General features: G+C 41.8%; 2 protein-coding genes across 4 annotated transcripts; both read right to left on the reverse strand.

Annotated features, from left to right (window-relative positions):
- Window positions 1–10,929, reverse strand: impdh2 (IMP (inosine 5'-monophosphate) dehydrogenase 2). 2 transcript variants are annotated; one of them, XM_084016294.1, is made up of 15 exons: window positions 10,442–10,929; window positions 9,056–9,104; window positions 7,557–7,658; window positions 7,353–7,427; window positions 6,689–6,895; window positions 6,351–6,438; window positions 6,027–6,226; window positions 5,790–5,880; window positions 5,575–5,670; window positions 4,543–4,614; window positions 2,046–2,189; window positions 1,530–1,674; window positions 1,116–1,259; window positions 561–644; window positions 1–352 (listed from the first exon to the last, which is right to left on the reverse strand). In XM_084016294.1, exons 1-15 carry the CDS (start codon window positions 10,537–10,539, stop codon window positions 331–333), a joined length of 1,617 nt encoding a protein of 538 aa, XP_083872420.1. In that variant the 5' UTR covers window positions 10,540–10,929; the 3' UTR covers window positions 1–330. The 2 variants fall into 2 exon arrangements, with proteins under 2 accessions (XP_083872420.1, XP_083872421.1); XM_084016295.1 differs by lacking the exon at window positions 4,543–4,614 and having other exon boundaries at window positions 10,442–10,928.
- Window positions 10,930–12,179: 1,250 nt separating this feature from the next.
- Window positions 12,180–26,176, reverse strand: arih2 (ariadne homolog 2). Of its 2 annotated transcripts, none has more exons than XM_084016309.1 (15): window positions 26,066–26,176; window positions 22,932–23,440; window positions 22,132–22,199; window positions 21,787–21,859; window positions 21,122–21,263; window positions 19,677–19,798; window positions 18,887–18,996; window positions 18,477–18,594; window positions 18,220–18,270; window positions 17,833–17,854; window positions 17,040–17,191; window positions 14,988–15,131; window positions 14,830–14,898; window positions 14,419–14,544; window positions 12,180–14,015 (listed from the first exon to the last, which is right to left on the reverse strand). In XM_084016309.1, the coding sequence occupies exons 2-15, from the start codon at window positions 23,196–23,198 to the stop codon at window positions 13,944–13,946; spliced, it is 1,536 nt and encodes a 511-aa protein (XP_083872435.1). In that variant the 5' UTR covers window positions 23,199–23,440; window positions 26,066–26,176; the 3' UTR covers window positions 12,180–13,943. The 2 variants fall into 2 exon arrangements, with proteins under 2 accessions (XP_083872435.1, XP_083872436.1); XM_084016310.1 differs by having other exon boundaries at window positions 22,932–23,462; window positions 26,066–26,162.
- Between the last annotated feature and the right edge of the window lie 571 nt (window positions 26,177–26,747).

Below are 26,747 nucleotides of genomic sequence, written 5' to 3' on the forward strand. Positions count from 1 at the left end.
TCGTGGAAAAACAAATAGGCTTTATTATTGGACACATTCCTTACCATACATCTATTTTAATCACAAATGAAAGGCATTGGAGGACTCAATCACAGGTGCACTGATTTTATAAATGCTTAGTTTGCCCTTCTTCATACAACAAAACAACAGACAGAATGCATAGATGACACTGGCAGGAAGACTTGATGGATCGTTGAAAGAGTACAGTGGGTGTGAGAGGTTCTCTTTGAAGACTAATTTGTATGTCTTAGTGGTGTGTGAGGAGAGGATGAATTTCAGAGGGTTTGCATAATGTGCCTCTTGGAAGGGAGTTCTCCATCTGGCTCCTTCTCAAAACAGACGTTTCTCATAACTGTGGGAGAAAGAGGAGTCGGTCAGCGAGTAAAAGACAACACAGCCGTCCACGATGCTTCCTATGGTTTCATGCCAATACAGGCTGGAGCTGTGTTGGTGGAGCGAGACATGAAACTAAGAATACAATTATAATTAATACCTTCTTGGTTGAGTGGATCTGTGCTGAAGGAACACCAGTGAGCATTACAGTTTGTGTGATTGTGTACCTGTGCAGGCCGTGGACTCCACCCTCCGTTTGAGCTGAAGCTGTTCTCTTTTCAAACTTCAGATCCCCTGAGTACATCATGGCTCTGCAGGGAGGAAAGACATGCTATTACACAAACATCATACATCAAGGGGAAGGAATACAACACGGCAACATGGAAAGAATATAGTATTGACAAAATATTAGAGACACTATTCAATATAATAAAGTCCAGTACAGATGTAACTGTGACCTCAATAATAAACACCTACACATTTACAACAATGTTTCCAAAACGTGAACATTAGAAACTTTTTAAAGGTAAAATTGACCTAAAGTCTACTTAATAAGTCTACTTAGTGCATTTCAACATTATTTCTGACACTAGTTATGTAAAACAATTAATATACTTCATCACATTAGACATATTATTCCCCGCTTGTATTCTGAAAGATGATGGAAATCTTGCATCACAGAGAAAAATCCCCTAACGTTTTACTATCCAGTGTGCAGGATTATTATTATTTTTTTTCGAGGGTTCAGGTTTCTATAATCATCGGTTTTCCTGTGTTTTTACCTGAGATGTGTGAGGCTCTTGGATCCAATGTCCTGACAGGAGTGCTGAATGCCAGCCAGCAGGTAGGGAATAAACCTGTGGATGGAGCCTTTGTCCTGCACCGCTCCAGAAACACCCTGAGCAATTTTAATCTTATCGCACTCACTGTGAGGGGAGAGGAAGAAAACTATTAGTGAATGATAGGATGGTTTTAGTGGCACAGAAAGAGTGCACACACTCATTGACATTGAAAGCTAATTATCTTATACAACCGGTGTACTGCCACCTTGTGGCTAAAGATCAATAATAAGGTGATTAAATCGATGGAATATTCCCTCTAAAAATGTTAAATCACTAGCAGGGTGCTGTTACCCAACTATACACTTCGATCAACTTGAATGAGTGTCTGTTAGCTCAGTTTTACTTATTTTGTACCTGAAGTATCTGGTCTGGGAGCCCAGGTTTTTGTCCATGGCATCCAGGGAGCCCATGCCACGGTATTTCTTTAGCCTGATGCCGTCGGAGAAGAAATATTCTCCAGGAGCTTCACTGGTGGCAGCCAGCAGAGAGCCCATCATCACTGGATGGACAGAGCGAGAGAGGGTTAGTAAGTGGATGTTAAGTTAGAAGACTGGAATGAAAGATGCATACTGAAGGGCTTAAATGGAGTGAAAGTGGGGAAAAGGCTGGTCTTTTTGCTTTAATTTCACCATAAATCTGGTTTCACATGGAGGGCAAGGAACAACAAAATCCAAATCAGAAAATGTATCGTTCAAACTACAATCCTATCTGAAAAGTAGATTTGAAAAAACATTGACAGATGAAAAATAAAAAACGTATTTACAATAGATGCTGTAGTCAAATTTAAAATAAATGAGTTGTAGTTTGGTTAAGAGAACTCTCATCACTTAATACTTCAATTATACACTTGCAATCTGATTCTATCCATACCTGTGGACGCTCCCAGTGCCAGGGCTTTGGCGATGTGCCCAACAGTCTGGATGCCGCCATCAGCGATGACCGGCACACCAAAGCGCCTGGCGTACTCGGATACCTTGTAGACGGCGGTGGCCTGGGGTCTGCCGCACGCCAGCACTGAAGAGAGGAAGAAGAGGATACAGGAAGTTAGAAAATGTGTACAGCTGTTGAATTTTATCATCTTAACTACATGTTTCTAGTCTTGTGTATTCTCCGGTATGTAGTATAGCAGTCATCACAACTAACCACACAAAAGCTTCACAGATTTAAGTTGGAAACTTTTTCATCTTGAGCAGACAATTATTAATTAATATCAATATGATATGTTTAAAGAAAAATGGCTTCAACATACAGATGAGGTTTGGGACCAGAGTCATCAGGTGGCTGTTTATTTGATAAACTGACAGAGTTCAACTGAGTTTTGATAGGCATGCACAGTTGAAACTTCCAGTGATGTTAAATTTTCTTAAAAAAAAAAAAAAACCTCACACACAGTGAAGGAGCAGACAGGCTGGGAACGTGTCTCGTTCTGTTGTCCAGTTAGTTTAGTAAAATGAGGGAGTTAAACTTGTAACATCAGCAAACAATTCCCACAACACTAAAACTACAAAACCCCGCCTCATAATAAATATATCCTGCCTCTATTCAACTGGAGACCGCAAATCAATTTCATCTCAAAGATATTACCCACTAATCTTTCACACCAAAGTAAGGGACACGTTTTCCATCCTCGGCGCTGCAGCGGCTTGTATGATTTACACAGTAACTATGCAAACTCACACTGGAGAAAAAGGGTAAGGTTGGGAATGGTGGACTCAGTCACTAACAATAAAACTATTACATAGGAAGGTGTTAAAGAACGTAAACACTTTCACTATTGCTAGAATAAAGGCCTTAAAAAAAAACAATATGGATTTGATTTAATTCAAAAATAAGAATTGTAACTGCAGCAGCTAAAAGGGACTGGCTTTAAAAATATAACTTACAACAATGTTTCGTCTTTTTTACTGTTCTGTACATCATTTCAGAAAACATGTGATCAAAGCAAAATAAAATAAAAGACCCACACCACAAGGACGGAATGAAGACACCTCACCCTTTCACAGCCCGATGCTGTTCAGACTACACATAGCAGGTGAGCGCTGATATGTCCCGTCATGGATAAAATACTGTGTTTTGTGAGAAGTGAGAAAGAAAAAAAAAGGGTTGCACACCGTCTCTTCATGCATTTCTCTATTATTCAGGTTCAGGTTTTTGGCCCTCAGGCCTTCCTAAAGATCAACAATCAACATGTCCACTCGAATGTCATTTTCTTACTACTTACAGACTCGGAAGATACGATGTGATCTTTTTGAGAGTCACAGAAATTAGAATATGACACAAAAGGCTGAAAGAAGATGCATTCATCAAGGCTACCTCACCCTTGATAAAGAAGATGAATGATGAAGCAAAGTCGCCAGGAGCAAATAACATGGACAGTTGAATGTTGTTGAATGTGGCTTCCAATGTCTGTTAATACACATTTGTGTGTGCAGTAACAAGAAGGAGAGCTTAGGGAAGATGTTTTTAAAAAAGGTTTAACAACAAATAAAGCAAGTTAATTGTGGAAATGATTACTTCCATCTTTTTTCATGTCGATCACACTTGAAGCAGAGACAGGCGACTTCTTGTGTTGGATTTTGTTCTGAATTTTGAACCTGCACTGTGCTGCTGCTAAACTGGGTTTACTAGACTCGTGGGATTTTCAGACCCTGAAAGCTCTCGCTTTACCGGGGAGGGAATCCCGCAGCATGAACTACTTCTACACCAGTGGCACAGATGAAGCGACACCGCTGTGTGACCCGTGGTGATCCCAGAGGAGCTCCAAGGTCTCTCCAGCCAGTCAAAATGACTGACAGCCTTCAGACTTTCCATAATTTTCTTAAAATATTGGCTAAAAATGGAAAAATATTCAGTTACCACGACCTTCATTTATGAATGGGTGTTAGAAATGAATGAGAGCTGTGGCCTACAACTCATACAACGATGTGAGGGGTCACTAAAATCACATTCCTGTCACGGAAGCTGCACACAGAGAGTTTGGCCTTAAAACAACCACCACCTGACTAATTGTATCCATTGGCAACCAAAGCACACAAATGGATAGCGTCTCAATCTGATGACATCATCAAGACCAGAGACCAAACGGTCAGAAACGTGGGTGGAGGAAGAGCAGCAACCACTGAGGATGACTGACAGGTTAGTGAGGACGCAGGAACAAGCAAAAAACCCCAAAACCTCAAAACACCCAAGGCTAGCTTTCAAATCTAAGAAAAACAAAACAAGCTATGACCACTACCTCTACTACTTCTACCGATGCAAAGCTGTTAACCAATCAATGCAGCAGGCTGTGAAGTGGGGAGGGCGGGCACACTGTGATAGTGGAGCCAATGGGAATCCAGCGCAGGCCAAAGGGGGCGGGGAAACTTACTGGAGTATCCCGTAACAGTGGTTGGGGTTTTGGGGCTGTGGAGCTTTATTGCTGGTGGTACACTGAGGGGAGCTGGACATGGACACAAACATTATCTCACACAAACAACACACACACCAAACAAACACCAGGATGGGAAGTAGTGGTGAGAATTCAAGGAGGGGCGACAGCAGAGAGAACGGAGGAGAGAATAAGAAGGGGAGGAGACAGGTCGAAAGACAATAAGATGAAGATGACAGACAAAAATGAAGAAAACTGTAAGTAAAAGAAAATGAACAAGAACAAATATTGCTAATGATTTGAGAGGAATATTGAGACGAGATGAGGGGAGACGACACAAAAAACTACAGAGGCTAAAAATATCTACTGTCTACTCGTCAACAATGCCAGGCAAATCGCAGCTAAATGACAAATTAGATTTTAAACCCATGTGTATCTATAACAACGCTAACTGCACAATTTAACCATCTACAGTTTATCTGTTCAGGTGGTCACAATGTCACAGTATCTGATGTGACTTGGTAGAGAAATGTCAACAAACTGAATCCCAACCAAACATAGCTGCTGTTGTTGGGGCCTACATAGGGAATCTGACAGGGATCAACACACACAGCACCCCAAGCATTGAGCACATCATGGACTATACAAACCAAGATAGAGTTATTCTAACATGCTCATCTTTCCATCCGAGTCTCCTGATGAGTCTTGGATGCACAATCAGTTGTCACCCACAAAGACACACTACACAACAAATTGTTGAACCAAACAATTTTCTTGCCATTTTCAAGCCGATATAAGCAAAACCAGACACGGCCAAAACTGCCATTCTGCCGAACCAAAGTCAATCAAACTGTTCAAACGAAATGACCACAAAAAGCTGCACCTAATTTTCCCTGCGATTTTCCTCTCCCCCTTTGATTCGCAGATTCAATAACCAGACTTGAGGCTCCAGAACGGCTGGTGGCTGCTCTGAAGGTGGCAGAAATGAGCGACACCAATGCAGTGTGTTGAGTTTCCCCATCAGTCACTCACCTTCCTGTGTTATGCAGATGGAGCCGCTGCCCATCCCCACCCTCAGCCCGTCCACTCCTGCATCTATCAGGTTCTTTGCCTGCGCTGCAGTCACCACTGAAGCAGAGACGGGGAGACAGAGAGGCCATTAGAGCTGGTCAATGATTGGGATGGGAAGCTAGGATCAATAGAAATAACTTTTCTGGTTATTATTAGGGAAAGCAAAGTGTAGTTACCATTCCCTCCGATCACCTGGAGGTCGGGAAACTTTTCTTTGATATATTTGATCATGTTGATCTGGTAGATCGAGTTACCCTGAGATGAGTCCTGGAGGTTCAAAAGAAGCGTGTGACGTGTTATTATTTACAGGGCATCATTACTTTGAAACGGTACTCTTCACATCTTTTTAGACAAGTCAAATGTAGTGAATCCAGAGACACCACACCTACAACCTGTACTAACATCCTCCTTACCAGTACAACCACATCCACCCCACTCTGCACCAGCAGGTCCAGCCGATACTTGTCATCGTTGTGGGTGCCGATGGCGGCTCCGCACAGCAGCTGCTTACGAGAGTCTTTAGAGGCCAGAGGAAAGTCCCTGTTCTTCTTCAAGTCTGTGCGGGCGATGATGGACACCAGGGAGCCCTCTTCATTCACTATAGGCAGCTTACCTGCAGGACGAATCGTAGAGGTCAAACACGTCATGCATGTTAATCTATTTATGTCATGTTATTAACGGAAATGATCAGCAAAAAGCATGCGAGTCTTAAATAATAGATTCAACACCCTTCTTACCTTTCTTACTCCTCTGGAGGATTTCATTGGCTTCTTTCAGTGTCACTCCAGCAGGGGCGACCACTAGATCCTCTTGCTTCGTCATCACCTGTCACCATAGAGGATGCAAGGAAATGCAGAGGTTTCAGAAAATGTAGAAACTTAGTATTTCTGGAGATTTTAATACTTAACCATGCGGCACTTTAACAGTGATTCATAGCTATTACATACCTCTTTTTTCCATTACTATATCAATATCTTTAATTAAACCTTGATTTATCATTTCCAAACATTTGCAGCCAGCACCTTAGTCCTTTTAGTTACCAATGGCTAATGACTTATGTCTAACCTCCACCCACCTCGCTCAGTGACAGGTTGTGATCCTCCTCCTTCAGGAAGTCGATGTCTCTGGAAGAGATGATGCCCACCAGCTTGCCGCCCATTTTGCCGTTGTCTGTGATGGGGATTCCACAGAAGCCGTGGCGAGCCTTGGCCTGGAAGACGTCCCGAACTCGCTCATTGGGGCTCATCACCACGGGGTCTGTGATGAAGCCTTGCTCATAACGCTGGAGGAAGGAGGGAGGGAAGGAAGGAGGTGAGGAAAAGCAGGGTTTGCAAGAACAAATGGGGGCATGAGGAGGACGGTGTATAACAAAAAGAAAGTAAATGGAAAGTGGATTTAAACAGATAGCGTGGAGAAAACGGAGAGGATAACAGCATGGGGAAGGATGTACGGGATTCAACGGGCAGGGCTGGATAAAGCATAGGTTCACGGGAAGCAACACATCTACATCTTTCAAACTGAGAACAGCAAATAAACAGAGAAAGACAAAGAGAAGCTCAAGTGAGACGACAGAAAAAAACAAACGATAAAATGAAGAAACGGAAAGAAAATTATCATGTAAGAAAAAATAACACTTGAATCAGAGACGAGGTGAGCAGATGAACAAAATGAAAGAATGGAAAAAGGGATGAAGAAGCGTAAAGACAAAATATGACCGTACAAATATTCATCATCACTACCTTGACTTTGCGAACTTCATTGGCCTGGAACTCTGGAGTGCAGTTGTGGTGGATGAAGCCGATGCCACCTGTTAGCTGGAAGGAGACAATACATCAGTGTGAGTGTGTGTGTGTGTGTGTGTGTGAGCATCACAGCGTGCTAACTTGATAGCAGGAACAATAAACAATCCAATAATCCATGTGTTTATACGTCGCACTACTCACTGCCATAGCAATGGCCAAGTTGGCCTCTGAGACGGTGTCCATGGGAGAGGAGATGAAGGGAGTTTTCATGGTGATTTTTTTGGTGAGCGCCGAGGTCAAGTCCTAGGAAGATATACGCCACACATCAACACAGCCCACTTTAACAAACCGGGAAACTTCTCCTGGGTTCAAATATAACCATTACACACTAAAATGTCCTACAGCAGATAGATTCACTCATTCACAGACGTTCACTACATGCAGCTTTTTTCAATCCTGGTGATGTCATGACACGTCACATTAAGGAAAAGTACAGTTGTGTAGAAAAAAAATATATATGGCTGACTTCTATTTAGTTGCTTTGATTTCAGGGTCCAGAGGCCTATACTACGAAGCAGGATTTGGGCTGAGCCAGGTAACTTCAGGGTTAACTCTGGGTTTTCCGTCCTACGCTGGTTCACTTCTTACCGGGATACATCGTCATGGTAACTGACGCTGTGGAGCTAACCTGCTCCGGAGCAGGTTATGTTCCTGATAAGAGATCAATGTGGAGAAAAGCACCGCCTACTGACCAATCAGCTCTCTTGGTGCGCGGATAAAAAAAAAAAAAAAAAAAAAAAAAAAAAGAAGAAGCTCGGTGGATCGTGAGGTCTCTTAGGAGAACTAGAGTGTTCAGAGACCTGCAAAACCCCTTTTGTCCGTCCCTGACGATGTTTTATATGAGAGATACAGATTCTCATCGGAGGGAATAAACCACGCCATAAGAATACATCTAAGCAACACATTATTTTTTTTAAGTTATTTTTATTGCGGGAGGACAGCGTGAGAGTTAAAGGGACGAGAGAGAGCGACGACATGATTTAAAAGAGGACCGCAGGGCGGATTCGAACTGAGACCGTTGCAAGGAGCCTCGGTAACTCCACCACTATCAACGCACTTTACACTTTACACATTCATTTAAATCAATCAGATCCGGTAGTGCCCTTATGATGGGGCAGTCACATTAAACGACTATTAATCTCATTTATGCGTTCACACAGTCGGCGACTTTTTGCCAGCTGTCCTTCCTGCATTTGGTAGATGAAACCTTCTTCGTATTTCTGATAGATTATCAAATGCTGCAAACGCCGCCTCTTTCATGTGCACGCGCTCATAGCTCGACAGGGAAACCCTGGGACTTAACGAGGTGATAACCAGCTTCGTGTGACCGCTTATCTCTGATTGCCTTTGTTAGGGGTACTTAAGCTGGATAAGTCGAAGATACCCTGGGTATGTTGAACTCGTAGTAAAGGCCTCTGGTATTGTGCATGATTTTGGTAACTGGCACGTGACACTAGATTTTAGGATTTACCATCCCATAAATGTCATAGCACCATTATTTACTGCTCTGGCTTGTTTAGGTATTGTAGGCCTAAATTCAGGGAATATTTATTATGGGAGACACATTCAGATTAATTCATTCCACAACAGCAGCTCTAATCAGATATTATGCGTTAATATTTGTCCTTCATCCGACTCACCACTTGATCTGACGTGAAGTCGATGTAGCCTGGCAGAATGAGGAAGTCGCTGAAAGACAAGACAAGACAAGACAGATGATGTTAGAGCAGCTCCTCTAAAACTAAGGACTGATCAAGTTGGACCTTTCGGACTTTATTGTACAATTAAGCGATCAAAGATTGTGAAAATGAAATGTGACGCAACAACAGGTACAGTATAGGCACTGATTGCAAACTGTATGTTCCAGTTCAGAAATAGAACACCGAGAAGGTATTCAGGGAAACTGTGACTTAACTTCTCCGAACGGCACACAAAAGGGAATTTCTTTCTTGGGAATCTTTCAGACGGCGTCACGTTACAGAACAACTGTGAGTGACAAACGTTCCTGCAAAGAAGACGGGTGGATGCATGTGGCGTAGGAGTGACAGCGAGGGTCCATGTGGCGTATGAGACCAAAAGGAGACAGGGAGGCATGTGCATGCATGCGCCATGAGTGACTGTCAGCCATTTCTACTGTACTTTAACACACTATGAATAGTATTTAAGAGAATTAAATCAGTGGGGAATCAATACACTTTTGTTTTAATGGTACTGTGTGCGCCTATTCATTGAACATTGCTCTACAATAGAATTTAATTACCTGCATTTATTTCCCCCATTTTCTCAATTTGAACGATGAATTGCTATTTAAGTGTTTGGCAACTTTAAGACCTTACTTTGTAGAACTTATATCGAAATATATTTCAATTCAATGTATTCATATAGCTCAAAATCACAAATTTGCTTCAGCGGGCATTAAAATCTGTACAACACGTGATATCCTCTATCCCAGGACACAGGACCCTTTTTGGATATACGCCTTTTAATGGGGGGAAACTTATATCCAACATATTATCTGGGATTTAAAATGACATGAATATGACCAGGACCAAGACAGAACAACAGAACAACACAGGAAGGGTAAGCCAGGATCTAAATCTGGAACCAGTGTGTGGACACAAGGAATGTGCCCCCCCTTGATTTCATTCCCAAGAGGCTGCAATTCAAACTACAGTAAGTTTTCACCTTTTAAGACACTTACTTAAAAACTATCAGCAACGACTTTGAATGTGCAATTTCAAATTTAAGACACCACGCTTCCTTTAAAAAGGGGTGAATAAAGGTTTATTTTAGCAACGTATGTATCAATTAATCAGTGACTGACTGTCCCCAATATATGGCTGACTTTGGTGACACAGATCCAGTAGCTGAACAACTGGACATTCTACACCAGTACGTTGAAACAGTGAATTGGTCCAGTTAACTCGTTTCCAGAGCTACGCTGCAGGACTAAACTAGACCCGTGTGTGGTCGCGCTGGCCTGGCTGCTCGGGGAAGGGGACTGGGAGTGAGCGTGGTGTCTTTACTTGTATGTGAGTCCGTCTCCACCGTTGAATAGCTGCTGAGCCGAGAGTCCATCATCGGGGACGTAACCGGTTTGCCCGCTGATCAGGTAGTCCGCCATGCCGTCCGAATAATGACCCACACGTGTCCTTCTGAGTTTAGTTATAAAATAAAATAAAAACCGGACAAGCTGCTGCGGCAGCGAGAGGACACACAGACAAGACAACACACACAGGCCCGGGAACGGAGACCGAGAACTTTCTTCCTCCGCCTTGTGTTGCTCTTCTTGTCGGTAAGTCCCACCCGTCGTCTGAGCTGCGCGCGCCTCCGAGGAGCCGGGAAGAGTCCCGCCGTCCGAGGGTCCGTTAACGGCCGCAAACTGGACGGAAAACGCCGATACGAACGCTTAGGTGTTCTTTCTCGGGCCTCTCTACCAACCACAAGTGTGCGGTCATGTTCTTTCTCCTGCTCCCGTAGACACGTGCAGCCCGTCTGACAGCGTTTCCGACACTACGTCACGTCCGGTCGACCCGACTACTCGTTTTTGATCACAAATGGCCACAGACTCGAGATCCGTGCTCAGATCTTAAACTAAAGTAACGCATTCAAAATTAAACATACTTACACAAGTATTACCATTAAAATACATTTCGTAAGTACCAAAGGTAAATGTATTGATTATGCAGAATGGCTAATTTAAGACGCCACTGTTACTACTTTATATACTTCTGGGCAGTTCATGCAATGATAACATGTACGACATTTCTTAGTTGATTGTATTTTGTAATAATAATCTGTAAAGCAGACCCAACTAGTAACTAAAATTTACAAATCAACATAGTAGATTAAAAAGTAAAATATGTTCATCTGAAATGTAGTGAAGTATGAAGTAGCATAAAGTAAAGTCCAAATGAATGTCCTTAATTACTCTCTCCACCATTGTTAAAACAAACAAGCGTTTCCTTGATCTTGCCACTGGGATTTTAAAATGTGCAGCTAAAATATGTTGCATCTTCAAAAATGATATCACACTGTATTCTGGCCTGTCATTTGGAAAGTAGTTAATCGGTTTTTACAGAGGTCATAAATACAAAATGAGTCACACTTTATCAGAACACAACGCATTATACGACCATGAGCTTTTATAATAGGAGCTGCCTCCTTGCCCTGCTTTGTAATAAACACTTGAGGGTGCAATCCACCCCAAATGGGTCACGCACTTGAGGTCAGGCAGAGAAGCAGGGTAGTTAACACCATCTTGGCACACAAGTACACTGAACCATATTAGGCTGTAGCAGACACCCTGTGAGAAAATAGATGCCGATCTGATAATGTCAGAGGTGCCGTGGGTTTCTGCAGCGTGTGCCAGCGCAGCAGTGACTGTCCAGAAAAATAATATGCAACGGCTAATATGTAAAATGGCGTTTGCTCCTATCCTACATGACAGGTGTTGGATGTTGCAAATATAGATCTCCAGTCCCAATACCATAGATAGTAGTTACGAACACAAAGTCAGTGGTTTATTCTGCAAAAATCAGTTTACAGGTGGGTTTTTTTTTTAAAGATGTTATTCCTAAAATTTAGAAGTTGAAACTCTTTATGAAGTTCCCGGAAAGAGGGTTGGAAATATTTATATATTATTAACTCATCACATTTCATCTTGTAAAAAAACACTACTCAAGACAAACACCTATTACTATCTATCGAATTAAATTGGAAGTGTGTATGTGCGTGTGTAATGAACACGCGAGAGACAGGGTCTGGTTTTAAAAACTCTCAGTAACTCTATTTCTGTATTAATGTACAACCGTTGAAAATTACAACATTTTTTTGTATTTTTTTTTCTTCATTTTTTTTTTTAAACCATCTATCTATCAACAGCCATTTTCCAGAAGAGAAGTGAACAATGTGAGCAGGAAGAAAGGAAAAAAATAAAGCGCAAAATAAAGTGAGGGGATGAATGTAGAGAAAGAGAAGAGATCACAAGATGGGGGAAGGAGACAAATCAACTATAAGGTTTATTTTTCTGCAGCGGAGTGTTTGAGCATGAGTGTGTCAACGCGTGCGTGGTATTTGCGTGCAAATGCTATGTCAGTGTCCGTGGGTGGGTGCTGTAGTGTGCATGAATGGCAGAGATCACACTTAAGTTCATCATCTGATCAGTGGAGGGGCAAATGTTAGATTTTTATGGAGAAGGTCTGATTCACACTGGTTTGGATCTATGCTAGCTCAACACAATCAAACAACAACATCAGTAAGAGAATGTAAAGAGACAAAAATGGTTCAAAGTAATTCAGTTAGTTTAACTTCAACCATAATGAATAGCAACTATTTGCTGGCAGTAGTAGTAAGTCAGGTTAGTTACTAACAACGGGAGGGGGAGGTGTGTTTATTGTGAAACCCTGGCAACAAAATCTAATCATTCAAAACACACATTCATCTTCTTCTTTAGTACTTTGTTTATATGAACATGCATGATAATAGGAAAATACTGTGTTTTGTTTAATTCAAGGAGTATTTGGATTGAGGTCACTATTTTTCCACAGTAAACACACCATTTACACGTTTATGACATAGTATTAAAAAAAAAACATTTCCAATGAAAGGTCTCCATAGACTGCCATTGTGAATTTCTCATTGAAGTTGCACATGTCCTGGTTCATGATAAAGATTGTTAAAAAAAAAAGCCACGGCAGTGACAGTAAGACGTTTCCTCCAGAAGTATTACACTCCACTGGCGGATGGCTTCTTCCACTTAACCTTCCATAACTACTTCAAATCTTGTTGTTATCAATGTCCTATTCATTTATGTCAATTAAACGTTTGCAGCCAAGAAGAGGTAACTGAAATTTAAATGTGCTCAGAAAATTTCTATGGTAATTACTAAAGTCACAACTGCCAGCCAGTGCCCCACTAGTCATTATGGTTTATGTGAAACCACCAAATACAGATCCACAATCAGCAGCCTCTTTAAAGAAAACTATTCCATCTCCCACATCTTCCTTGCCTGCTGAACAACAAAGCTTCTGCATCATTTTACCTTTTCTCTCTTTAATGATTATTCCAGCATCACAGGAATAATGTAACAGCTCTGACTCTTTTCAACAGCAAACCTGTTGCTTCTAGCTACTCGTGCCAGCTCGTTAATGCTTCTTAAAGCATACCTACTGTTTTCACACACGCATGACCTCACCTCAAAATTTGACCTTTATGATCAGATTTGAAAAGCTGTAACCATGGAGAATGTGACGCTCTGGAGCCAAAACATGTAAATGAGATGAGGGTGAGGATGAGAGGAGGAAAGAGAGGTACAACCGTGCCATTCTGTGCCCCTGCAGCACTATGGGAGTGAGACGAGGGAAAGACAGAAAGAAAGAAGCAAATGAGCGAGCATAGAGAAGCAAAAGGAGGAGTCCGTGTGACTGCACCGAGGGCTGGTCATGGAAGGAAGCAACGGTAGGAGGCAAGGAAGAAAGGGAGGAACTAAGGAGGGAGATGCTGGTGCTTTGCAGTTGCGATAGAGCTTCAGGTGTCATGGAAATCCTTCAGCAGCGTGCGTCGCCTCTGCTCAGCAATGTGCATCTGATTCTCCAGATCCTGTAAAAACAGATGAAATATTAGTTATTGTTGACGACATTTGCTCAAAGAAAACATTGAGTTTCGTTTTTAAATTTGGAATCCATTTGCTTCCTTCACAATTCCTTACTTTTTAAAACAGAAACGGAGTCTACAACTATGTAAACAGTGGTGCTTAGAGCTAAATGCTCATCGCAGCAAACTAACACTCTCACAATGGCAATGTTATAATAGCTGGTATAATATTTACTATCTTAGTTTTAGCATGGTAACATTTCCTAAATACAAAGGGCAGCTAATGCTTATGGGACCTTTGTTAGTTTTGCAAGCATTAAGTCACAAACCGAGTTATAAATCATCCTGAGGGAGACATGAATGTCTGTATCAAACATCACAACAATAGATTCATTTGATCTGATCTTACCCCTCTGTCACTGGCACTGAGCTCCCCCTCGCCTCCCACCACTCCCCTCTCGTAGGTGTCGGCCCGCTCCACCTTCCATGACAGGTTTTCTATTTCGGCTTCCAGCTGAGCTTGCTGGTACTCAAACTGTAGAGGACAGATGACGTACAAGTTTATTGTCTTGCTTTTGTGTGCCTCTGCCAACCAGTGAAGTTGTTGTTTACATACATGTTTGTCCAAAATGTCATACTTTTGTAATTTGACATTTGTGTTAAATTGTGATATTTAGCATATAAATTCTGGAGTTTTTCAAAAGAATTAGTCGGACTTGAGGTCGCAGTGACCTTGGCCTTTAACCACAAAATCCTTGAATCCAGGTGGAAGTTTGTGGTTAATGTGAAACAATTCTGTGAAGAGATGTTTATTTCTCACCAGTTTCTTGCGTGGGCCAGACTCCATGTAATAGGCGTAAGGGTACGTATACTGCAGTGTGTAGCGACACTGGAAAAGACAAGACAGGAAGTTTGGATAATGTTCAAAGTCAGAATGTTAAAGAAAGGCACATTGATATTCTATCAGTGTGAGAGTACCTTAGCCAGTAGCTTTGCAGCGTTATGCAGGTACTGCCAGTCGATCCAGGTTCCCAGGTTGTTCATCACTCTCTCCTGGATCTTCTCCTGGATCCTCTGGTACGTCTGAGCCTCCAACTGCAGAGACTTGTTGTGATTCTCCCACTAGTGGGATTAAGATTAAAAAAAATAAATAAAACAGGAAATACAGACAAATACAAATATTTCTAGGGCCCGACCGATTATCGGCCGCACCGATATATCGGGCCGATATTTAACATTTTAGGGATATCGGTATCGGCCATACTTTCCATAAATTCCCACCGATAAGTTCATATAATTTTCACAACCAATTTTGCAGCCGTTTCGTTCTGAACGCGCCTTCCGCTCTTGCCACTTGGAATTCATGAGCCTTGCCAAGTTGCCTCGCCCGTCACAGCATCTGATTGGTTTGGCACACGGAATACAACCAATCAACACGCAAGGCTGCAAGCGGGGCGGGGTGCCTTCACGCTCCCTGTGACTCGTGAGCGGTTTCTAGACGGCCACGTGGGGCTAAGGACGGTGCTGCGTGCGGATACAACTTAAAGCAGAGAAAACACATTTCCTTCGAGGTAAGCAGTGTTTCCCCTACCATTGTACAGGCCTGGCGGGTCGCCAGGCCAAGGAGAAAAAATAAAATAAAAAAAAATAAATCAATACTCCAAAAATAAGCTACCTATCAATTAATTCATAAATCAATAATCATTTACATTAGGAGCGCCTCCGCGCAGCACAGTAGACCTGCTCCGCAAGATGCGCGGCCGCAACAATCCTCGCCGCGCGCTCCCGCTACGTTTTTCGTGTACTTTACACGCTTGATGTTGTTCTGATGCTGTTCCGCCTCGTTAAACCACCACGATGTCGCTTTCTACTTTGAAAACACGGAGTTGACACTGTATTTTGACAAGCTGTTGCACTCTTTAGACTCGTGGTGTGAGCGGAACCGGACCGGTACCGGAACCGGACCGGTGCATTTATAAGAAAAATGCCGCTGTGTTTCTCCGTCCAAAATCCGCTTTCCTCGCGCTGCCTGCTCGCACAGATCCGCTCGTGCGCACATTCGCTGATGCAGATCGAGTGTTTAATATAAATATATGCAGAGACGGCGCTCCTTCAAAACAACATCAAGCCATGCATGTGTAGTATTAGGACGTGATGACGTTTGTACAACCGGGCTAACGGGCCAAAGCCCGTTTGGGCTGGAGCAGTGTGAATGCAAAGCCGCTGGGGACCCCCCTGGGGCAGTGCCGAGGCACGCTACTGATCGCGCCCTTAGGCAGCCTATGTTAATAAAATAAGGATTGTTTTTGATAAGCTGTGGAACTCCGAGTTAACCTATTTCTACCTGAATTTCTATGAACTACCAGGCTGTTGAGTAAACCTATAACTTATATTTTACTTGATAAAATAAGACAATATATGCACTCATGTCGTTGTAGTGTACTATTAAAAACACTTAATGGAAGTTCGAGTCAGTGTGTGCCATTTTTAATTTATTCGAGAATTTTTTTCTTCTATTTATCGGTTGCACATATCGGTTATCGGCCTCCCATTTTCATAAATATCGGTATCGGTCCTGAAAAAACCATATCGGTCGGGCCCTAAATATTTCTCCTGCAGATCTAGAGAGCTATGCTGGACAGAAGCTTGGCTGTGTTAATAAAATGTTCTTGTTACAACCTTCAGACCGTGTGTGATATTTTTTGCCCCGAGATTGGCTTTGGACACAAATGTCCCTAAAGAGTGGAGGACAAAATCTGTTATGTGTTAATCTCCCTCAAATCTGAAAATGAAATAATCTTTCATCTGTTCCTAGTTTATATAAAGCAGGGTTTTGAGAATTTAAATCCCATCAAGTTCCACAGATTTCTCCACCAGTCTCAGCATTTGGGTAGAAACAACAACAAAAGAAAGAACGTAAACCTAGGAAGGGGGTTGTGTTCAGAGGGAAGATATAAACACCTTATTTGCTAAATGTTTGCCCTTTACTTTACTTTCAAGCATAACAAGCAGGGATCCAAAAGAACTCACCCTCTCAAAGTAGAAGAGGTATTTCTTGAGGGCCTCTCTGGCCTGAGCCTGCTGGCTCTGGTTGACTATATCAGGGTTTTCTTTGTAGCGGCTGCACTCGTAGTATTCACTGCCGTGAGTCTTCCAGTCACCGAGACACATCCAGCAGAAGTCTTTCAGGACACACAAAGCACACATTCATGGACTCCCTACTACATACATGCATTACACAGTAGGTGTTTGTACCACAGACCGGCCGAAAAAAAGCAGCTCTGTGCTTAAAGGGCCAGTGTACAGCATTCAAAAGTCACCATTCCTCTCCTGCTTTAATTTGCAAGCTTGGAGCGGGAGGGAGGGAGGCAGTGAGGGCGCAGCGGTGGTCGAGTGAGCTAGAGAGGGAATGAAGAGGGCTCGGACTCTGCAATGTTGCACTGCCGTGTTTCTTCACTAGTCCACGGACAAACCAAACACCGGTTCTAGATAGGGCCATTTGCCGTTTCGTGTCAGCCATCGTATTTGGTTGAAATCTGCAACCTCACTGCTAGATATCACAGAATCCTACAATTGGATCTTTAAGTTGACAGCCTGTCTAAACTGGCTGATATGCTGGCTGCTCTTGGTAATATATTCTCCATTTAAACCACATTCCTTATCTCGGTGGCCAAATCAAATTAATGAAGAGGCTGGTGAGTTATTGACTTCTGTTCCTGTGGCTATTAAGCCACTGGGTGGATATAAAGGGCCTTCGAGAACAGTGAGCTCATACAACACTAGATCATACTGGAAGTGTGAAAGTCGGAGACAATCCTCTTACCGTGTTTGCACTTGGAGCATTGCTGAAATTAACAAAGACACAGGAGAAAGTCAAATTAACAAACCAGAAACCTGACAAAACAACCATGTAAGTCACATGCTATTCAATCTGAGCAAATCAGTAGCTGAATATTTTCAAAGAAAACCCATTTACTGTTTGACTTAAAACAAATGCTTTGTAATACATGCATCTTAGAAGCTGCATGATACTCTTTATCATACAATTTCTAAGATGCATGCACATACCAGGTATCACATACCGGTATGTCCAAGAGTGCACTAAACAAGTGTCAAAATATGCAAGTTGAAGACTTCAGCTCTCGGAATCTGAATATATTTTTAGCATTTCCTGTGTTCTGGGAAAAGGAGATTTTCATATCTGGCTCACCATGTGATTGCACCCTCCATTCTTCTCAATGCAGATATTGCACTTGGGACACTAGAGGAGAATTTCACATACAAACATTGAATTAGGTAAAGTGACAGATTATACCCCTTATTACAGATAATAAGTAACATGTATTTTATGCGTTTTCAATTTAACTGTCAAAGTACAAAACTACAGTATGTGTATAAGTATGTTGACACACCGGTGCTTGTGTATGTGACTATATGCATGTGTATAAATATATAGATCCATCATACATCTTTAGTGTGCGCACTGATGTAGTTAGCCGTCTCAGAGTCATCTGCACATTTGATCAGCCATTTCCGGATTGTTGCACAGTCTGTGGGTGCGTGGTACATTTGACGGCATTTAAAACTAAGACAGAGAAAGGGAGACAAAAAAACAGCACTCAAATCTCTCTCTCTCTGAACCAAAACTTAACAGGACATTACAATAATGCCAAAAAGAAAGATACAAAGAGCTGAAACTGCTTTAAGATAACAAATAAACATCAACATTCAGAGTCAATGAGATGAATGAAAACAACACTGTTATAAAGCCAGCAGGCAGGCAATACAACTTGACCATAACAGAGACACAGTAAAACATTATTTTGTGAAATTGTCAGCGTTTAACTGAAACTGTGTGCCGTTTTTGTGTGTCCTACCAGAAAACTTCACTGCAGCGGCTACATTGCACCCTGCGCGCCCGGGGCTCCTGCACCTTGATGACAATGGGGCAGTCTGCACCGGGACACAACTGCAACTGGAAGTGACTCTGCGGGGCGGAGAGAGAGGGACAAAGTAACACACGTCACGATGCATATGTTCATGTTGTCAACAATGAACATGATAATGATCCTAGATACAACTTGCTGGAAGTTGCCTTGGATCAACTTTAGCATTGAGGTGAGTTTTAATAAGGTCAAGTAACCCCTAAATATGAGTTGGGGAAACTGATAAAAACTTAAGAGTGTGTACTGTGGATTAATATCCCTTGTGGTAACAGGGATATTGTTTCTGGAAAGACAACAATACAATATTATTAGCACCACAAACCATTTCTATTCACCTTAATTGTAGGGCGAAACCTCAGACACACTTATCTAAAAAACCTGGGTAAATAAAACTGAAAATGTTTCTCTGAAATTTGAGTAAATGATCCCTAAAGAAAACACAAGTGTTTAATTTGAGATATAATAGCCATGAATATATATTTAGAAGGTAAGCCAGCTGGTGAGACAGACAGTGAAGGGAGTGATCAAAGGGCAAGAGAGGACTCAGATTTAACGTTAAATGAAAGCAGATTCAAATATTCACCTCTTGAAGAAAGACCACAAGGGCCTAATGGGTTTAAGCTCTCCTCCTCACTCCCTTTCCACATGCCTCTGACATTTTCTGTCAATGCAGATCATGACCCTGGGCAAACAAACTTAATACACACACACACACACACACCTCAACGTAGTCTCTGAAGAGGTAGCGTCTGTATTTGTCCTTCAGCTCCTCTCCTGGCAGCAGCGGCATTACAAAGTCTTCTGGCATCTGCAGGGAACACTCCTGAGCCATACACGAGATACCTGAAATAACACACATAGATTAATTACAAAGAGTTAGGAATATCACAGGGTAAAGAAAGGCAACATGTAAGCACACTGCACTACAAAGGCTGCCGTTTGTGTAATAATCCACCAGTAAACAACAGCCATCATTATAAGTTGGTCTGTGAAAGTTCCTCCAGTTGTGTGTGGTTTATGCCGGCTGGTTTCTAGTGTTACAGTACAAAGAAACTGGCTCAGGGTCATTTTTCATGATAAATGTGTCCTTCGTACAGCTGATAGAGACACATTTATCAGGCTCAGAGTGACTCGATTACGTGGACTGACTTTTATCGGGGAGCCTATGAGATGTGCCTCAGGGTCACACATATGGGTTACTACATACAAGTATGCTCACAGACTCTGAAGGACGGGGAGTCTGTAAACTGTATGCACTTTACCACACAGATACAAGCTGTGTCCCGATTCAGCGGCCGCATCGTTTGGAGGCTACATTTGAAGACCAAATGCGTCACAGCGGGTCGTCAAGGCTCTACTAATGCAGCCGAGAAATGTGGCCTTCTTTTCCCAAATTATCCCAAAGTTCTTTTCACACCAGTGAAAATTGGATTTTGATCAACATGGTGTCTGCGAGCCGATCAGCAGCTGGAGATGCAACAGAATTCCCCCTCTCAGGCAGAAATGTAGCCTGCGCCAGCAGTGAAGCATATCCTCTACTATCATAATATAAAATAAAAATAATCAAATCTGATCTCTGGCTCCATTTTAATCCTATAACCTCTTCTATACTCTGCAAAAATAACTGTACATTTATGTGAAAACACGTAAAAAAAAAATCTTGCAAGGTTATTTGATCACAGCCATCGTTCAATGTATTTATGTCACACTGACGTTACGAGTCAAAATGTCAACACTGAAAATAGAGTTTACGAAAATCTTCACCCTGGCAAGAGTTTTATGACAGCTTCGTTTTCAGTGACCTTAAACGCTGTTTGGGTGTGGACAAAACCCCAAAACGCATAGAAAAGGCTACGTTTACAGTAATACCCAAGTAGGTGTGGACATGGCCTAAGTGACCGATAAAGCTTGCCTTGTTAAACTAAATACCAGACTGCAAACACTGCTGGTCTGGCAGGAAAGCGTAGGCTAATATAAACTTCCAAAAGTGTCAGAGGCTGAACCCGAGAGGAAACCCTGAGCCCACCCACTCACACCCACAAATAAAAGGGCAGACAAACAGATACTTGGGAGATCACATCAAACAAAGTGTGACTCACCTGCTGTAATACCAGCTTTGATGACTACACAGAAGCACGCAAACACACACACATTCACTCTGCTCACCCACTCCTATGCCATCTTTAACCAGGACAGTGCAGTGCTGCTCCCAGCATGCTTTGCAGAATGAGTGCTGGCAAGGCAGCGCCAACAGGGAGTCTCTCCGTACGACCTGTAGACACACACCACACTGGAGGGACTGAGGGGCCTGAAACACACGAACATGGCATCAAACACAGACTGCACTGGAGAGCTCGTCGTAGTGCTACATGCAAAGCTTGATTTACAAAAAGAAAAAAAATGACCAGCTAAATCCACAGAAGTAGTGCTGCTAAACATTAATCCAAAATTAAAATTATGTGTTTGCTTAGCATATAAAGTAACAAATAATATTCATGTTACTACATTTTATGTGCCTACACTGAAATTCTTCAACCCTGATGCAGAGAAACTGAGAAAAGCAGAGAATACTAGCTTTAACCAGGATATTCTATTATCCTAATAAATGCCATTAACAGATAAATCAATGCCTATAATGGCCATTCTTTTGTCAATCAACTAAATCGATTAATCACTTGTATTTTTACCACGAGTGGATCTGCTGCATTATTGCAACCAGATGACAACAAGATATGATGAATAATATATTAAAAACTGAAGAGAAATCTTGTAAACAGTATGTGCTTAAGTCCAAGGAGTAAGCCCTCATGTATGGAATGAGGTCTACTCACAGTGACTGATCTGCAGGTGCTGCTGGGCTGGACCAGAGCATCTGACAACAGCAACGACGAGTTGGACTTATATCTGTGTGGGACATGAACAGAAAGAAGGATTATACACGAGCAACATACAAATATGAAACTGTAGTGCAACAGAATGAGAGGGGGAGTGAAAGAAAATGGGAGAGAAATGATAATAAGATAAGGTAAAGAGAGTGAGGAGAAGAAGATATATATAATTATAATAATAGGAGAAATGTAAAAGAGAATTGAGAACAAAAAACGGGAAAAGGGAGGTTGAAGCCGAGAAGGGTTTATGAAAAAGGCAGGAGTGGGGAAGTAACAGAAAAGACATACCTGTCCAGTATTTGTGTAATCTGCCAGTGCAAATGCACCAGGATCAATTTTGCTACCGCTGGCAAAACCTGAGACAGACAGAACAGAGATCACTGAATTGTTACTTCAGTGAAAAGTGATTTTGCCATCTTGAAATTTTGCTTATGTAAACCTACTATAAAAATGCATGGTTTACTTTTACTACAGAACAAATAACTTCCCAACAAAATAAAAACAAAAATGTACTGAAACAATTATTTCATTGTCACCAAAAGAAAAAGAAATCAATGAATTTCCTTTATAATTCAGTAAAAGACTCGTTTGCTCAGCTTTGCTTATGTTAATAGGATTATAAATCAAATATATTTTGCTTTATTGAGCACTGGCAAGACAAAATAAATTTGAAGATATCAATTCAGATTATGATATTGTTATTGACTAAAAGATTCAGGAATCAATGACACAAAGTAAACCATTTTATTCTATAGTCAAATCCATTAATCTGTTCTGATTACCAGCCTAGAAAACTGAAATGTGCTGTATGTCAGGCACTCGCTTTCCGTTTTGATGACTTTGTACTTTCAGCTGTTACTGTACAGTCAATATTAGATGAATGAGGAACATATCTAGGGTTACGTTTGCATATCACCAACAGGCCAGACATCAATGGCTCATTTTAGTCAACGATTCAAATCCATTAATATAACTGGGAGAAATGCTCCCTTGTTTCACCTGCAGCCATCAAGAAACCCAACTGCTTCTCTTGGAGCTGCTCAGCTCTGCTAACAGAGGACACAACCCAACTACAGACACAAGCTCACCTTCAGTGCAGCAGCCACAGTGTTAACCTCCTCTATCAACACCCTCTGACTCTCTTTGTAGGTCAGACAGGTAAACAGGTACTCCTCCGGGTCAAAGGAGTCAGCGCCCTGTTGCTCCACGTCACTGGCCACGCCCTCATAGTAGGCTGCAATGTCGCCCTGATCATCCTCTTCCCCTCCATCGTCCTCATCGTCCTCTTCTTCAGAATTCACCCCAAAGTCTTCCTCATTGCTGTCCGACGCCTGGCTGTTCATGTCCACAGACATCCAGTCAGTTGAATCAACCACCCGGACAGGTAGACAGCCCACCTACCCGTCGGATCCAAATGGTTCAATTGGCTGAAATGGCTCGTTTGAAGCTCCTTTTCCACCTTCTTGTTTTTACTGTTCAGAGACTCCCTGCCTTACCGGCTGCCTGAGGCGCGTAGAGAACGCGCTCAGCAGCAGCGGAAGAAGCAGAAGAAGTCACACTCCCCGTCACTCATTTGGAAAGCTGGTTATGCAGTAATCTGAGGAGGAAAAAAAAGAAGACTAAAACGAATGAAGGAATAAGAAAGAGAGAGACAGACATAGGAAGAGAAAGAATTGGAGTAATTAAGGAAAAAGAGGAGGGAAAAGAAAAAACACATGATCAATGTTGTTGATTATTCATTATTACTTCTTTTTCCCCCCCAATCTCATGTCATTCCCAATCTATATACATCAAGTGTAAGATTAAGAGTGCAATATTAGAATTTATGTCTTAACTTTATGAATTTAGGGCAAACATTTTTTTTAATTATTTAAATTATGCATGAATCTGTCAATAATGTTCTAGATTCACCAATGAATCACTTAGTTGTATAATAATAATTTAGTTTATTTATATACTCCTTTCAAAACCACAAAAGGTAAATGAATAACATTAAAAAACTAGATATAGTATACAAATGCCAGTCTGTACATGTGGGTTTTTAAAAGCACCGACTCATCTAATCTGGCATTGCAGGGATGTTACAGTACACTACAGTACAGTACAAGCATAGTCCACCTTTGTTCTGAGCCTGTACCACAGACATTTAGTTGGGCTTGATTTTCTGGTCTGACGGGTCTCGGATAAGAATAAATGGTTGTAAGTTGTAAAGCGTACTGAAATGTCTCATCTGGTACAAAATACAAAGATAATCAGTTTGCCATCACAAAGGGTTGCAAAATTCCAATATAATCAGGGAAGAAACCTTGTAAGGGAACTAACGAGAATCAAATGGAAATACAGGGTTTATTCGCTCAGGCTCCATTTAACATGTTGTAAGCAGACATACCTGTAAACCCTTCCAATAGAACAGTTTGAGTTGAACTCATTAAACATTATTTAACTTCCATTCAACATAAACAAACAAAAGTTTTTTTATAGCCAGCCTCCCAAAAAAGATCACAATTTCCTCTCAGACCGTCCATATCTTTTTCATGGATTTCCTCAATGTCAGACTCGGGTTTTACATGTATTTCCCCCCCAACTAAGTTAAGTTTTAGCTGGAATGAGATGTGCGTATTTTAATGTGTGTGTGTGTGTGTGTGTGTGTGTGTGTGTGTGTGTCATTACCTTTGAGGAACAATAGCATTTTCAGTTTCAGATCGGTTAATCGATTAATTCATTGGCTGACGTGGTGAATATGGATTTACAGATAGTACTGCAATGTAATGAATCCCCACTATTCTCAGCTGTTTATCTACTGACTTCTCAAACATGTATGGGTGAAGGGAATCTCCAAATAATCACACAGTCAAATAATGTCACAAAGAAGAAAAGACTAAACAAAACAGATGTGGTCATTGACAGGGAGCCCAACCATTTGCATTAAAATATTAAATTCTACCTTTTTTCCAAAGCCAGCCACGTAAAATGTTCTCGCCAACACTGGTGACTCTCTACCAGTCACGGTCCCTCCCAGTCTGTACAATTGATCAGCTCTCAGATACACCTACCCTACCATTTGACTCGTTGCTCTTCAATGCTATGAACAAATTAAAATCCTTTACCGTACTTCCTTCCACACAGCATTTTGTTTAGTCTGGTTGCATCTCTTACTGTGTCTCTACTTCAACTCTGCATTTCTGCCCCTAGCTTTCGACTGAACTTCATAAAAACGTGATTTCAAGCAACTTCTTGCACATATATCCTGTATTTTTTTATGCTATTACAGTGTTGATCTGATCAATAAAACGCCTTGGTGGATACAAGGTATGGGTTAAGGCTTAAGACACGGTTTAGTGGATTAGCTGAAGATGCTTTAGCTTTGAGGGTGAGGAAAACAGACAAACCTCTAGTGTAGGTAACTTGGTGACACACCGAAAAGTAAGATTGGTCAAGTCCTCACCATAAGAAGGCGTATTTCGTGATTGCATCTACTCTGATCAAGATCACTGGATCAAAGTAGTTTGCTGGCACCACGAATCTAACGTGAGTTCGCAAATTACCCACCTGGGTTTTAAAAAAAAAACCAAAGTTAGTCGCGAAAGCATGGCAGCCGGCTCCGGTGCCAGCCCCGCGACAGACGAATGCTCGCATTCCGCCCGGTCCGGGCTAAAAATAGGCAACCAACTGGGTGACACACATCTTGCTAGGCTAATGTATCACCGCGACTCAGCAGCACAGGTTTGATAGCTCATCTTGGGGGATGGGAAGTACGAGGTTCCGGAAGAGATTAAGCGACGTAAAAAATGGCCTGGTTGTAGCTGGACAATGGCATTTCGGTCCGACTCCGACATAAAAAAAAAAACAAATCCACAGAACGGCTGGCCAATTTACCGTTAGCCGGATTAGCTTACTGGTTAGCGTAGCAAATAAATTCAGCAGCAAAGTAACGGCATGCCAAACACATGACTCCAGCGAGTTAAATAGTTGGGTACTTTCAGAGGACATTAGCAACAGATTTTGAAACATAGTCAATTGTGTTCTCTAAGAATAATTTACAACATGAGAGCTAGCACGGTTAGCCACCCCCTTATCGTTGTGCCCCGTTCTGCCGCCGCCTCTCACCCACTCTAGCCCGGGGATTGAGATGTAAACAAGGCCCTCTGGAACTCGGGAGGAAACAGACTAATTTATACAACTGCTGCATTAAATCGAACTGGTTCAAATCTGTGGTATTTACCTCTCAGGGAAGCGTCGGCTCTGCCCGCGTTGACAACCAGAAATGTTTTTTGTGTGGGGAAATCGGAGCGACTCTCAGCTTGGCTGGTAGGCGGAAGATCGACGGTTAGAGGTCTTATCATGACGTCACTTCCGTGTTTCTCACTTTTATAGGTTCCTTGGTTTCCCATGCCAGCTTCTATTACCTAGCACATGCAGCACATTAGTGCTGTCCATTCATACTTCAGCAGATTACAAGAATCAAACATCTTTAAAATACTTACAAATGATTAGACCCACAGGATGTATCATAGGAGTACATGCAATATGAAAATTCCCCTTACAGTAACAAGGATTGATCTTTAGTTTGTTTTTCGTTAATTTATATTACTTTCCAGTGTACTGTACGTGTACCATATATGTACCACGCATATGATAAAACATGAGAAGGAAAAATGTCATTTATCTTCATGAAATTATGCACCTAAATGATGGTGTATTTATTTTAATGTACGCCATTACATTAATACCTCACATAAACCTGCTATGACAACTCAACATTTACCTGTATATTTACTATATATATAAAGATTAGACATTATTTTATACTTTTTTAAAAAAGTGCAGGTATAAACTGCTCTTGGTGTAACTTTGCTCTCCGTCTGTGGCACAGCTTGGCCTGAGAGTGCTGATGCTGCAGCTCT

This window comes from Eutrigla gurnardus, assembly GCF_963514095.1.
Source record: "Eutrigla gurnardus genome assembly, chromosome: 8".
Taxonomy (NCBI): domain Eukaryota; kingdom Metazoa; phylum Chordata; class Actinopteri; order Perciformes; family Triglidae; genus Eutrigla; species Eutrigla gurnardus.